At 41.6% G+C, this 16,231-nt stretch overlaps 1 protein-coding gene across 4 annotated transcripts in view; it reads left to right on the top strand.

The window, feature by feature from the left end:
- The window catches only part of LOC119649588 (neurobeachin-like protein 1), a 204,629-nt gene extending 188,750 nt beyond the window's left edge, over positions 1 to 15,879 (top strand). For all 4 annotated transcript variants that reach the window (XM_038051797.1, XM_038051794.1, XM_038051795.1 and 1 more), the window contains 2 exons: positions 14,846 to 15,023; positions 15,091 to 15,879. In XM_038051797.1, coding sequence (XP_037907725.1) covers positions 14,846 to 15,023; positions 15,091 to 15,253 — 341 coding nt within the window. In that variant the 3' untranslated portion in view covers positions 15,254 to 15,879. The remainder of the gene's footprint in view (positions 1 to 14,845; positions 15,024 to 15,090) is intronic.
- The last annotated feature ends 352 nt before the right edge of the window (positions 15,880 to 16,231 follow it).

The following is a 16,231-nucleotide window of genomic DNA, read 5'->3' as shown; positions in this document are numbered from 1 at the left end:
AAATTCCTTTGTGATGGCTCCCGAAAAGTTAATACCACAACCCTCCCCCAAAACCATTGAGTGTGGGTTGGTCTCTAGGTCAAAGTGACCCAGATGGGGTCATCCATGGTCACGAACCAGAACAACATTTAATCCTGACCGGTCCGGTTTTTCTCACGTGTTTCCCCACTCCATAAAAGAAGCCATGAACAGCTGCACAATGCTACATGCCCGCAACTACGTGGACGCACAACAATGCATTGCATCACCTACACGGCACTAACACCAAACGTTTTGCGCGGAATTTTTCTTCCGCAATTACCGTCGTGGTCGAACGTGTGCAATAATTTTTCTCTACTATAATACAGAGTAGGCCATTTAGTGTGGGCCCAATTTTTCTCTGGAAAAAAAACATTTATTTTTTTGTTATTTATTTATTTTAGTTCAAGAAGATTGGTTCCAGCTATTTTTTGAAAATGTTATCTTTCAAATGTTTGCCTTCGGCCTTGATGGCGTAATGTGCTTTTTTTTAGGGATTTCCATCGTTTTGGCCAATATTTCGGCCGATATGTCGACTATTTCGCGTCGAATGTTGTTTTTGAGTTGAGCTAGAGTCCTTGGATTATTAATGTATACCTTGGATTTGAGATAGCCACACAGAAAAAAGTCTGGTGGCGTCAAATCTGGGGATCTTGGTGGCCATGGAAAATCACTATTTTTAAATATCAACCTTCCGGGGAACAATGGGTTCTAAAAATCGATTGTAGCGCGAGAAGTGTGGCAAGTTGCTACGTCCTGCTGAAACCAGAAGCCTTCCATGTCATTTTCTTCGATGATTAGCATGACAAAATTACGAATCATGGCCCGATAACGCTCGCCATTGACGGTAACAGAGGCTCCTTCGTAATTTTCGAAAAAGAACGGTCCGATGACCTTTTCCTCATAGACACCGCACCACACAGTCCCTTCTTGATCGAAGAGAGGGTGTTCTTCAATTAATGAAGGATTTTCGGTAGCGTAGAAATGACAGTTTTGCTTATTTACATCTCCATTTAACTGAAAATGGGCCTCGTCTGACATGATGATTTTTCGCCAAAAGCCTGGTTCCTTGCGAACAATTTCGACGGCCCATTTGGCATAATCAAGGCGTTTCGGATAATCAGCTAGTTTTAATTTGTGTGCCAATTGAATTTTGTACGGAAACATTTTTAAATCGATATGAATTATGCGCCTGGTTCTTGCAATCCCTAACTACTGGCAACAGCGCTAACTCAATGTTCTCGGAGTCTCCTCAATACTGGTTAGTACGGCTTCAATATTTTCATCGGAACGTCTTGTATGTTGTTTGGATCCGTGATTGGTATTGCTGAGGCTACCGTAGTTAAGAAATTTCGCGTATAAACACTGCAAAGTGCTTTTAGATAGAGCACTTCTCACTTTATTTTTTTTACGAAATGCACGTTGAGTTAACACAATTGAAAACTTATTTTGAATGTAAAGCTGAATTAATTCAGCGAGTTCTTTCGGAGTGTACTGCTCCATGCTATAAATTGTCTTGGATTGACGCGATATGTCATTAGTCAATCTGACATTCCTGCCAAAATTTACAGGGTTTCCAGATGGACCCACATTAAATGGCCTACACTGTGTTTCTAATAGTGCGATGGAAGCTGAATCTCCTGTATACAGTCGTCTTGACTCTTCCTCACACTAAAAACAGAGTTTGCTTATTTTTACACCAAGTCAGACATTTTTTTTTAAATCACCAGAATTTGGTGTCAGATCTTATTTATGTTCTTTCACTCTCAATATTTTCGACTTCTGCAGATGAATAGATGCAGCGAGTTATGGGCGGACACAAATATGCAGATTTTTTATGGTCATTGGAAGTATCCCTTTATCATTACCTTTCGATGACTTCGCTGTCCTATGTAGGGCATGGCACATCAACCACACCTACATACCAATGCTGTCGATTCGGCAATGTGCTTCAACTCCCCCTTCGCTTACGATTTATTAGTTAATTGATCGTCTTAGACATAGAATGCGCAGAACCTATGAAGTGTTCATTTAGAGCCATCCTTAACTTCAATACATTGTATTACATTCCCATTGAGGGAAAGATGAAAACTTAAAACTCATTTACATTGTGGTTTGTAGCGTTGAACTTTTGGTAGTCATCAGTGTTTCAATGAAACAAAAGGATTATTTTTTGATTAGGGATAACCCTTTTGTATTTATTTGCAAATTTCGATATTTCGGAAGCCAGTTGCAATCTTACAGATTGTAAGCACTGAAGAAGGGAGCAACTGGCTCCCGAAATATTGATATCTGCAAATAAGAAGGGAACAATTGCAAGAAAGTACTTTGCAAATGAAAATTGTGGTATTAAGCCTTTAGTTCACTTGCTCTCTTGGGATAAGAAAACTGAGCTATGTAGCAGACGAAAAAAACAAGGTCACCCAAATATAGAAACTTTGGGATAAGTATAACACATTTATTATTTATATAAAACATTAATTGATCCTCAGTGTCGTTCTGAGGAAGAAAATCGATTAGACCTATCCAGAGGGGCACCGAGAACGGAGGTGAATAATAATAATAATCGTTGGTCCGATAGCCCAATTGGATCAGGACCTTCAAGTGTGTCAGAGCACTTTACTCAAGGCCAAAACGATACAGGATTACAGTACCCTGTAGGAGGCAATGTAATCAGCATTGCGCTCGTCCGCGATTATTATCTTAATTTGAGTCAGGTACTCATTCACAGCTGAATCCGACATCGAGTTATGATGAAAATCTCACTAGTACCAATGAAATTTGCATCGCGACCTTCCATATGACAGTCTAGTATTCTAACCACTGAAACTATCTGAACACCGCCAATTTTAAGGGGTCGTATAATTTGCACTCAAGGCCCTGGTTTCCTCCATATCCCTAATCGTAGAACACGAGTCTTCGGCGAAATTACTTCATCTGCTCCGTGGAGTAGATTTCATTCTCTGAAAGGATAAGTTTGAAATATACAAGTACGGGTCCTTATTTGAAGACACTGAAAATATGCACCCTCAAACGAGGCATGTCACAGGAAACTCGTATGACAATCTGAGGCTCCGTAATGTTTCAACACGACCACGATTTGATTACAAGCGACCTGATCTTTGCATAAGTCCTCGTAGTGAAAGGGACATAATGGTAAAAATTTTCAAGAAAATAGCCGGGGACTATCTGTTTCCGGAGCAACCAAAATTAATTCTTAACAGTCTTTTTCTTCTAAAGCTTTTGTTAAGATTCGGACCCTTAAAAAGCATGTTGCTGAAACTGGACGTGATCTATCGAATCTGGGACCAGCATAACCCCTTTTTAAGGTTTTGTTTTACACAAAACCTTCCTAAAATCTGTTTACTGTCTGTTCTTCTGTCTGTCTGTCACACGCATTTTCTCTTGGTAGTAATTGACGCCAAATTTGGTGGAAAGGTGGGAACTGTGAGCGCTCGCGCATACAGTGGGTTACATCCTTTTGCGACGAATTTAAGAGGGGGGTAAAGTAGTAAATTTTTGTTCCACCAAATATAGTCATGTTGGATATCAAATGATCTGATGAAGCATGTCCCATCTAGTACTTTTCGAATTCGGTCTTAATTTTGACATTTGTTGGAAAGGTGGGGAGTGCGGGGTCGAAAGTGTTCATTTCTTTCACGAACTCATTCTCAGAAACTACCCAACCAATCTCTGGAAAAAATCAAGAGGCTGCCACTACATGGTGCCTAAGCTCCGTAATAGGGTATTACACTGATATCTGTTCAAATAAAGTTAGTAATAGTATATTATTATAAATTTCAGTAATTGGTTGCGGAATCCCCTTAAACTCTTCTTCTTACTAAGTTAAGTTCTTCTACTTCTTACTAGGTTTGGTGGAAATTCGCACTATTACTAACAAAGTTATAATACGTCAAATTTGTCACTTCTTTGCAAATTCAAGACTTTGAATGTCAATATCACCCGAAAGTGGATATTCTTACATAATATAGGCATATATTACGTGCTACGTACTAACGGGACAAATGGACACCCAAATGTCTTTATAAAAGAAATACACAAAACCTTTCATCCTTGAAGCCTCCAATTTCCGCCTTCCCGACTTGTTTCTCCTCTATCGTCAGGCCTGACTATGCAGTTTCGATCTCAATGGTGTTATTGTGAGTCCTTAAAATGCTGCAGCTTTTTTTTAAGATACCGACATGAAATGCATTTACAGACAGTGGCGAACACCTGTTTGTTTCTTCGGAACTAACCTGGAATCACATTACATGCGAATAGGCCTATCCATTAGTTCAAAAGCGCAGATTCCGTAATTCACGGAACCTCAGCTACTTTGAGGTCTCACCTGTTCATCTCTATCTTTTTCGTTTGAAAAATACCCACTTTCGGTAAATAATTGACGATGGCATTCCCTCCTTTTACAAAAGAACGTGTGGCAGACATCGTCGACCAGCCTCTTGCAGTACATCAAGTCCCGATTTTGTGCAACCAGGAATAGTAGATAAAATTGGCAATAATCAACTTGAACCTACCTTGGATTGGATTACGTGTTTCACCATTGGTTTGGTTCAGGGATCGAGTGTAACACAATTGAGAGGCTGCTGCTCTACTGCCTCGAACATCGCGCTGTCAATTTCTCGTTTGCGGTTCTGTATCCGGCGGATTTTAAGGTGAATTCATTTTGGTCCCTTATAGTCTATACCATCCGCCGAACCCCGAGGCACTTCCTTTGTAAAGAACAAATTTTAGTTTCCTATAATTGCCTATAATTCAGTCCTAGCTCCTTTAAGGAGATTTATCTATGATAATTTTTCCGACATTCGACCTGTTTCTTCTTACGTGGAACAAAATATAATGGTGATCACTGGGCATGTAATCCTTCAATATCCTCCACTGTTCCGCAATTGGCGCTAAGGACTTCATTGCAAAGGTCACATCGGTGGTGGTGCTTTCTCAACTACAGCGCCGGAATGTTACGAATATTCAGAACAATGAATCTCGTACTAGTGACCATTCTACGAAAGACTAATTCAAACCGAATGCTACTCCAGGGCTCCAGCGTTGAAGTCTCCCCTAACTAGGTTCTCCCATCCTTCAAAGTCCCAGGATTTTTCCTAAAAGCAGGCATTGACTCGTTTGGTGTGAGGTAAATGCTGAAAAATGTTAGTCCCACTCATTCTCCTCCGTGATCGTTTCACCCTCGAACTCAGATTTCACAGATGCCTAACGTAATCATATGATGCGATGGTGAGCCTTTAGCTCGATGCTCTTCGCTAAGGGGCACTTATACAATCTGCCCCATTGTGTTCATTGTATGCAGGAGGGGGGATTATTCTTTGCGGAAAGAGCACAGTATTCTTGCGACCCTGCAAGGCAGTATCTTTTTGAAATGGAAAGCCAGAATCGCCCTTTTTCATCTCCTACAGACACGCGATTTTCTTCACGATAATCGAGAAATTATTTCGCTATTTTGTCGGGGACGTTGACTTAACATCTACTATGAGAGTAAACCCATCTGGCTTGTCACTTTCAATTGCTTCGCCTAGTTCCTCTTTACATTGTCCGCGTAACAGTCTAGATTTTTTGTTTTAAAGGTAGATCCAACGCAGTGTCTTTTGGCTTAGCATTGGTGGGAATTGGTTAAAGAACTTGGTCGGAAGATATTTCATCGATCGTTTATCCCATCTGTATTTTTGCTAGTTTACAGTTGACTTCAACTTTACTTTGGTTAAATCATTACTCTTATTATTCAGCTGATGCTCCTTTATTGTTTAATTTTCATATTTTTTACGGTGCTTGGACCATTTGACTGGTAAGACATTGGTGACAGAACTCTTCAGTTCCCCTCGTCTTCTTTTATCGGTTGCCTGTTCATCCTGATACCACCGCGCTTTTTGCAGCCGCGAACTATGCTTACTACTTGTTTTTACTTTATCTTCTTTCCGGCGAACTTCCAGGAGTTGTGATAGAGCCATTACGTTGAAATATACAGAAACAGGAAAAATAATTTGAAAATGAGGAAACGAAGCGACAATGGCTACATTTTCATTGTATGTAGCGATATTGTAGGGAATGTATCATATTACTTTTTGAAAAAAGTGATATTGCAAACTATTATACATCATGATGATGATATTACAAAGTAGTATCACAAAAATCAACTTTCAGTACTCTGACAATACATGCGATATCACCAACATCACATATTACACTCGACAGCCGCTATTACCAAATAGTGAACCTGACATTCCACGTGCAAAAGATCAAAGAATCATGATTCTCCCGAACAAGTATTACTTATCACTCAGAGGTATATGCATTTTCTATTACCTTGCTCAGCAATGCATCTAAGCAAAAGACGTTTATCGTTAAAAATTATCATACAGACCAGGCAAGAGATTAGGGGATCATAACACTGACGGTTTCGTAAGCAGGCATTGGCACTCGACAGTGTACGGTTGTAATGTGATAGCATATCGGCATCAACATCACAAAAAATTATTTATCGCAAAAGTGATATCACCATCACTTCTCAGCTGGATGGTGATGCTAAGTAATGTTGTGATATTTGGTGACGTTTGGATCACGCTCGTAGATGGCAGTTTGTTTATTATAATCTTGAGTTTCCATGAAAAGGAGAATCAATGAAGAAATTTTAGAGATTATTTTCGAGCCTCAATCGCGGTTAAATTTTGCTCGCTGGGATCTTTGAAAAATGAAATATCATTTAACTGTATTATCATTATAACTTTCACTGAAAAACATGTCTAAAAGATAATCTAAAAATTCCAGCAACAAAATAAATTTTCCGCCTGATCGGGATTATTAACGTCTACCACAGAAAAGATGCATAAATGTTAGCTAATGAACTAACAACGACTACGTGATTAGAACAAGTTCAATTGGAGTGACGCCAATTTATTACCAATTCATTTTAATTTGTTCCACTAAAAAAAATTCAATGCTGCAAATCTAATATTTTACTATAAGTAAAAAAGTATCATCCGTTCCTTATCACATTTTCAATTAATTAAAGTTATTTCTTACAAAAAATTATTAGCAATTCATTATATAAACTCATCCTATCTATTTATGACCGGATTTAAGTAATTGAATTATTTTTTTTTGCGCTCGAATCACTTAACGGCAGCACGACATCTATCATCTCTGGAGAGCCAGCCAAGACGGCTTGCAAAGAAATGCTCAGTTGGCTTTAATAAGACCATTTTTGATAAGGATTCGAGACTTTCACCTTCAAAGAGACGAATAAAAGAAACGTGACCGCCTATAAAAATCACTGAACCGAATTAATACAATTATACATCGTACAATATATTCGACTAGTTACACGATCTATTTAAAAATTATTTTTAGGTTGAATGACTACAATGATAACCGTCGACTTCGAACTCTACGTTAACCTTTTATAAAGTTCGAAAATGTGTTGTCTAAGTGAAATCGATTAACCGGGTTACCCTGGGACTGTAGTTTGTAATGAGTAATTAACTAAACATTTGCGATTATGGTTAGTTTGGGGAGTTCTTTTTTAAATTATTTAGAAATGAATCTATAAAGTTGTGTTAGATAAGATCAGTACTGCGCCAACATAATGTAAAATAAAGCACTGTCAACTGGGATTTTTTTTCTAAGTGAGGTACGTGACGCACTAACCGCTAGACCGTAGTCGGACTCCAGCTATGGCTACCGACTAAAACACATCCTCTCTCTATAGGGTTGTTTATCTTCCTCGGAACTGCCACAAGGTTTTCAGGGTGGCGCCTTCAGAGCGCTCATGAGTTTATGACATGTGTTGTCCTGTTTGGATTTGAGCTCTCTAAAACCGCTTACATGCACCACTACCGATAATCGAGAGATGGGTCGTTCATCGTCGCTAAATCTTACTCTTCCGTCGGTGAATTGTCTGTTAGTTTGGACACTGTAGATGTTAGCCAAAATTTCGTCAACTTCTTCCTTTTCCAGCTCCAGGGTAATACCGGTATGTCTGGAGTTCCTTACTAAGACAGGCCTGGACCTAATACTGGTTGTTGCGCCGTTAATGATGATTTAGATAAGGTCCATGTACTTTAGCCATACTATTGGCATTATCCCTGTTTCTTGGATGATTGATGATTTATTACGATTCCCGTTGACAGGTGCAGTAGTCGAGATGGTTGAACGCCAGCACTCCGATGATATGCCAAAAGTCTTCTGCGAAAAGGCTTCAATACTGTTTGTTCCAGGCAGCTCCAGTATACAATAATATCGAGATTACCACTTTATACAACAGTAACTTCCTCAGTTGCTTTAGTGCGGACATTATCTCTCCTGCCTTTTGGTTCACCACTAGGAGGGGGATTTTGACTTCAAGCCTTTCGTCTGTCACTATCCAATCATATTTTATTGAAGACATTCTTTTACTTTGATTATGTGGACTTCGTTTTCCATTCACCTGCTAATAAGTACTCTCTCTGCCTTGTGCGGTGACAGCACCACTACCTTGCCCCTTCCATGATATTTCTTATAAGGGTCGTCAGCTTGTTAATTGCGACGACTCTGGGCCTCCTTGTTAATCCATTCAACCTTGGAAGTAATCGTCTGGTAATCGCTGAACCTAAAATGTTCAATCACATGCCAAAATAATCCACGTGCAAGGTTATTGCTGATAAAGGTGAGGTCCACCATTAGACGTTCTGGACTTGCGAAAGGTAAGGGAATTTCCTGCGTTTAAAAGCGAAATGTGGAATAGCTCCAGTGCATCCAGCAATATTTGTCCAATGCGATTCGTTACTTCACGGGATTAATGATTGGTGTTTGATTCATGAATTCCAACCAACTTCATTATTTTATACTCACTAGTTGTGCTGTTCCGAAAAGCCACTGCCCTCTAATTCAGGTCCGGCTTACCGGCTTAGTTTGTAGACCAGACTGCTGTGCATGGCTCAGTAATGACGGTATCGTCAATTTCCGCCCTTTCGCTAACTTAATTAAAGATCTTGTGCAGCCTCACAGTGATTGAAGTTTAATTGTATGTTGGGCCGGTGCTCAGAGGTGGCGACGAGGAAGATGGGATGGCAAACCTATCGCCCAAACCAAAACCAAGTGGCCGTGGAGAACCTCCGTAGTGGTGGCACCGGAAGACGCTGTAATCACTTTGGTTTGCCGGCCGTAATTCAGTAGGCGAATGCTCCAAAGGCCTAATCAGACCCGAGTCTGCACGGGGACTCATCTGAAGTGGCAAATTGGTCACGAAACCTCACCAGGGGTATACTGGTACCATGGGAACCGGGAAAGCCCCTGGACTCACATACTTCGGGTGAACTTTTGTTGTATGTGAAGACAGCTCGCTTATTTGCGGTTGCCCCCCCCTAGTGGAGTTTCATGATGGTTGTGGTTGTGCTCAAGCGAGAAGAGACCTTCGGGCCTCGAGGTGGTGTTGCGTATCAACACGGGTGCCGTACTCCATAGTTCGGTAGAGATTTAGGTGATTCTTGCATCCACCAGTGTGAATGCTAAGCCATGCACTTGGTATAGACTGGTACTGTTGTTGCTTGTCTCAGCGGGGCTCTGATTGTGGTCACAAAATCAATCCGTGTCTGAAGAGGACCGTAGGATTAAGTCTCACGACAGGTGCCTACGTAAAACACTATGGGCTTCACTGTATGTTCAGCCGTAGAAAAAAAACGGGCCCAGGGTGAAAGCAATGTAGGAAAACGGGGTCCAGGGTGAAGACTATACAAGTTATGAAAGTTATGCAAGCTCCAATGTTACACCTTTTTTTTCATTGAAATTTATTATAATTATATTCCAGGCCCCCAATAAAACTCCGGGCACCGGGAAAGTTTCATGGAAATCGTACTATTATCAGTAAAATTATATATGCGGTGTATGAGGTTTACCGAAATGCGATTCAGTTCACCCCAGGACTTTCCAAAACGTTTGCCCTTCTCCTCCACTGCCCACTTATGCAGATAGGAAGAGTGCGATGACTTGTTAGACTGAGAATCTTGGTTTTGTTCGTCTGATACTACTTATCTTATCTGAGTCGATGAGAGAGCAAACAGATGTCTTGTGTGAGTCCTGTGTGTTGGGATTCAAGAGAATTTCAAAAAATTTATTTTTGAAAGTATTCGGCACAAAAAGCAAGTTTGCTTCTGAAACTAGCATAGTTTGCACTGCGATGCATGTTAATTTGTAAAATGCGGATCATGCTGTTCGCACCCTAGCTCTCTTCAATTCCGCCCTGAAGATCGGACACCGTCCCTTGCCCGCAGTGTGTGCGGCGCTCTCACCAGACGCGACACGATCCCTGCAGAGAACGCAACTCTCGTTTTCATTGCAGGTTTTCGTTTGATGACCCACTTGGCCGCATCTCCGGCATGCTGTCCTCCTGTCGGATCTCTTGCAAGCTGCTGAGGTGTGTCCATAGTTCAGACACCTGTAGCACTTGGTGGGGACTATCCGCATTCGCATCTTGCATACTACCCATTCGATTTTGATTCTCCCGCTGCTTAGGAGTTTTTGGCCTCGAGCATTTACAGAGGTGATACCTACCCGGCCATTGGTTACCTCTGGACATTCACGCTTTACCGCCTCTTCTACTTCGACCTTTTCTGTGAGGCAGTCAAGATCCCGGATTTCTAGAGAGCACATGGGATCTAGGCTGGAAACAAGAGCCTTCTCCCTCAATAACCCCTTGACCGCTTCGCAGAACGTACTCTTGTTAGTCGTCTTTGGGCCCAGGTCGACGAGAACTCCGCCACTCCTCGTTTCATCCTGTGGAAAATTTCACTAAGGACTTCCGCAAATGTCTTGCCTTCCGTCGACTTAATGAGCAGAGCCGACGGTCTAGTCCTTCTTCGTTTCCCCGTCTTTTCTGCTCCTGGCTTTTGGTTGGCAGCCTCCTTGTCTTTGGACAGACGTGGCGGCAGTTGTTTCTTTTTTTTTCCATCTTCGCATCCTTTTTTTGAACTCTGGAAACTACTTCGATAAAGTCTCCTTCAGGCACCTCATCATTTTTCCGCTTTTTCTCCAGTTCACTTTGTAGTGGGCTATCTGCCGTCCGTTTGACGCAACCAGCGTTCTCAGCGGAGAGTGCGGCTGTTTCTGCTTTCCAATCATCTTCCGCTGCTTTCCATGTTCGGCTATAGAAGGAGATGCGATCCAATAGTTCCTCCAGTTCCATCAGCCGCCTTTGCTGACGTTCCTCTGGAGGAACGTTGCCGACCACAGGACTAGCGATTCTGACTGAACTTTCTTGCGGAACAGGGGCACTACAAAGTATTGAAGTTAACATCTCCGCACGATCAGTCGCGCCACATGATAAAGCTTCCTCTTTATTTGGGCGCCCCGGTGTCACATCGGGTAAGTCAGCCCTCGCTGCCTCTTTCGCTCGACACATTTTTGTGCTCCGCCCAAACGCACTCAGCTCATCCTCCTTCTCTGATGTTTCGTCGATTTTTTATTAATTTATGTTTATTCTCCATGAAAAACTAACCAGCGCATCGTGTGCAAAGTAACGGATCGCAATAGTCAGGAACGGATGTACCCTCGGGGACACATCCCCTACCCCAGTTCCCTGAGGCCTGACCTACGCTTATCTGATACGCGACCAGGGTCCCGAAGGAGCTGGCTACTAATACACGTCAAAACTACCACCTTGGCAGAGCTACGTTCAAATCACCCCGTCGACAGAGAGTTGTCGACGGTTCCGGAGATTCCCAGTGGGTTCGGACGTGTACCGGTCATTCGCGGTTCACTGCTCACCGAGAAGCTTTCTCGAGGCTACTACCTAGGACGCAGGTATACTGCCAGCTAGGGGGTCAGAACTACTTACTCGGACACCTCGGGGACGTCACACCCCGTATCGTAAGCGACCCGTCAAAGGTCGCTAACGACCCCTGAGGGCGTGGGTTAATGATCGCTTTGTTTTCAATGTTCACAGTGATTTGAAAATTTTTAATATTAAATGGTTTCGGGTAAACATATTGAAGTATTTGAAGAGTCGTTAAGGTCGTTAATTTTTAAAATGCGGGAATTGGGAAGGGGTACAGGGGATTTGAAAGGAAATCATGAAAAGGATAAGAACTGCTATGTGACAGGAAAAAGGAAAGTGCTGTGAACAATTAAATGAACGGTTTCCCATAGATCGGTACAAGGCTATAGAGAACCAAAAGTGATTCACTTGTCGTGAAATTGCATATACTGCAGTGATTCAGAGATACTTTGATATATCAGTTTGCTAAATCCGAATGTATGCACATCCTATGCGAGGTAGCACAAGCTTATGTATATTTAGGAAAAAATGTACTTTCTTCCATATAAAGCTATGAATATCAATCTTAAAAATAGTGTAAAAGTTTTGACTCCATCTTTGTTTCTATAACACTTTGATAAGTAGCCCCAATATTTTCCATTTTGATGTCAGTTAAACTGGCGGAGGTGCCCTAATAGGTGTTAAGTCCCATCTCCGTGCCGAAATCATTGGTATCCTTCCGCCAAACGTATGTCTCTTTATCATATCGTGTGTATATTTTCCCTGCCTAAGCCCACCTTCTCTGTACGAGGATTTCTTCGACAGATTATCAGAGGTCCTAATCGTTTTGTTTCCCTCACTTCCTTTCATCCTCTGTGGCGACTTTAATCGTCCTATGCTCTCTTGGCCCATTACTCCTGGTCTTTCCTCCCTCCTTAATAACTCGACCCACCCTTCCCTTCTTCTATCCACTTTCATATACACCTGTGGCGCCCTCCAGTTTAACCTTTCTAGAAACCACTTAGATCGCACTCTTGACATTGTCCTCTCTAACGTTCCTGTGCATTGTCTTTCCCAATCCCTTCATGCTCCGTCTTACGTTGCCCTTGACGCCCATCATCCTGCTCTCGAGTTCGATGTTCAGATATCCCGACTCCACTCTCCTGTCGCTCGTAAGACTGCGAGAAAGAAGTTCCTGTCTTCTAGAAACGTTGCTGACTTAGTTTTTTTCAAATCCCTTCGTTCCTCGGTCAAATCCTAAATACGTAAGTCCAGACACGAATATTTGTCCAGCGTGGAAGACTCACTAAAGCGCGGAAATCTGAAACCTTTCTGGTCCCACATTTGCAATTCCCGCTGCCCTGCCCAGTTATCCCCTCCGTCCATTAAATTCTCTGGCTTCTCAGCTAACTCCTCATAACTATCTTGTGATTTACTCTGCCGCTACTTTTCGTCAGTCTATGTTCCTCCCCCTTCATCCGAATCCCTCCCGATAGTAGATGTAGCCGCCCCGTATCGCCTACCATTCCCCTTCTTACCCCTATCCTTGTCGAATACCTCATTGGCGAACTTGATGCCAATATCGGACCTGGCTACGATTGTCTTCCAAACCTCTTTTTGCTCAAAACCGGTAAGTCCATCTCCCTTTCCCTATCTCTTATTTTCAACAAAAGCCTCCGAGCTTGTGGAGAGAGGCTCTCATTATCCCCATTCACAAAAGTGGCGATCGTTCGCTTGCCGAGAATTACCGTCCCATCCCTTCTGTCCTCCTGTTCCAAAATCCTGGAAAGATATGTCAGCGACTGGTTGTCCGCCCACTTTGGCCAACACATAGTGAAAGAACAACACGGCTTCGTTAAACGTAGGTCCACTGCCTCCAACCTGCTTGACTTTATCAACTTTGTCGCCCAAAGTCTTAATTCACGACCAGAAGTGCATACCATTTACACTGATTTCACTAAACCCTTTCACACGGTAAATCACAAGATACTTCTATCCAAACTCCCGTCTCTAAACGTTTCCATGCCACTTGTTTTATGGCTTGCCTCTTACCTTTCCAACCGATCCTGCCGCGTCTCTTTTGACGACTGTACTTCCCGCTCCTTCTCCCCCTCTTCTGGCGTCCCACAGGGGTCTATTCTGGGTCCTTTGCTATTTTTATTTTTTATTAACGACCTTCCTCTCCTCCTTACTTGTCCCTGTTTGCTCTATGCCGATGACCTTAAGCTGCTTTCCGCTATATCGTCGCCTATGGACTGTGTTTCCCTTCAGAATAACCTAATGGTTTAGCGCTAAACGTCAGAAAGTGTCACTCTATGTGCTACTCCCTAAAATCCTCACCTACTTCTTTCTCCTACTCGCTTGACGGACATTCCTTATCCTGCTTAAATTTCACTCAAGATCTCGGAGTCACTTTCGACAATAAGCTCCGCTTTGACATCAATCGAGCAGCAAAATTGTCAGGCTTTATTCTTCGCTCCTCCTCTGATTTTGACTCCATCCAACCCTCCTTAGCTCTCTTCAATTCTCTCGTAAGGAATACCCTCGAGTATTGCTTCGTGATCTGGTCACCCTCCCGTAACTGTGATTGTCTTGCCCTTGAAAATGAGCAACGTAAATTCACCCGTTCCCTCTTCTTTAAGAAAAACTTCTCTCGTGTGGATTACCCCTCCCGCCTTCGCTTTCTAAACCTTCCCTTCCTACAACAGCGTAGATCCTATCTGAATCTATGCACATTCTTTAAACTTTCCTCGGGTCTGATGGGCTGCTCCGCCGCTGACGAAATCACCTGCCGTCCTGCGTCTTATAACACACGTAGCGGAGTCACTTCCAACGTGCCCTTCGCAGAGCTCGAAGTCTTCTTTCATTCCCCGATTCCTAGGCTTTGCCGAAATTACAACGAAGAACAGCTTGGTCCTTTTAACTTCTCTACTTTAAGTTGTTTTAAACGTAGGATAAGTTTTTTGCTTTCTCCTCCTCCTCCTGAGGACAATAATTAATTGGAATTCTCTCTGTTTGTTGTCCGTTAATTAAATAAATAAATAAATATATCCAAATAAATTCATTTCACAGGCCATATTGCATTCAGTGCGCTTGACGATACATCTCACTCGGTTCACGTCTACAGCGTTAATGGGACAAATCTAGGTTCCAAATATGTTTCAGGTCGGGTAACTGGTCTAACTACGGCTGGTGATTTCCTTGTTGTTGCTGATGATGCCGGTGATATCACAATGAGTCGATTATATGGGTAAATGGATTTTTCAGCAATAAATAATTGAACAATTTTCTTAAATTTTCTTTCCTTTAAAATTCAGCCTGAAACCCGTCTACGACATTCCCTTGCATGTACCAATCCAGACAGTGGTTGTAACACCTAATAATACTCACATCCTTGCTCCGTTACGAGATGGCAGACTGGCTGTGATCGGGGTATCTACGCCAACAACAAACCGCAAACATTCTGTTTTGAATGTTTAAAGCAACAGCCGCTGACATATCATTTAGCCTTGATACGAGTACATCATCATTCAAGAACATATGTACCACGAAACAGGGCTCAATAATGATAGATATGTATAAACACACTGAACTGGTAATTAAATATCAACAAACCGTGAATAAGTTCATCCTAGCTTACGACCTTGACTGCAATCATCAAATCAATTTTCTACCATTCAACATGGAGCCTTTAGTGAGCTACAGGAGCCAAATTACTCGAAACTATGAAAAAAATTAGCACCCCGTCCTTTTTATGTATGTTAACTGTATCTTCAATAATGCGTTTTTAGTAGAAATGATACTTAATCAAAGTGTTTTATGTACAAGTATGAAAATGTAAACTTTACGAAAAAAGTATAATGATGTTCAAAAATTAGAAAATTAGTGGAAAATATACATGATGGAGACAACAGCAATTGTTATTGTGTGCACGTACAGCGAATTTTAGACAAAAATTATAACGCAGATATGTATATTATTTTTGGCAACTCTATTCTACATCATCCAATAAATAGCGATATTGTCATTGTATTCAATTTATAATTATTGTTATAAGTTATATAAATGATTGTATAGAAGAAAAAAACAATAAAAATATTTTTAGAAAGCAATGCAAATAACCTTTGTCTGGATTATTAAACTCTTTTTCATCATTGGTGAGTATTCGTCCATCCTGTGATTTCGAAGCAATTTAAATTAACATTTAAGTTTATCTCGAATTTTATTCATCCATGATCTACAAACGTGTGAAACTAGAAAAAGTTGAAAATATGAAAAGCCATTTCGTATATTATAGGGCCTACAAATAAGTTCTGTCGGTTTTTTCTTTAAATTTGAAGCTTTCTTGTGAAAAATTGGTTATACATTCATTGTTCAAAGTATTGCCCATCGCTAGCCACAACTTTCTTCCATCTTTCAGACAATTCATAGATACCATCGCGCCAAAAATTGGCCTGC

This window comes from Hermetia illucens, chromosome 2, assembly GCF_905115235.1.
Source record: "Hermetia illucens chromosome 2, iHerIll2.2.curated.20191125, whole genome shotgun sequence".
In the NCBI taxonomy this organism is placed as follows: Eukaryota; Metazoa; Arthropoda; class Insecta; order Diptera; family Stratiomyidae; genus Hermetia; species Hermetia illucens.
Note: the sequence above shows the minus strand (reverse complement) of the source record. Positions and strands in the feature narration are given on the sequence as shown.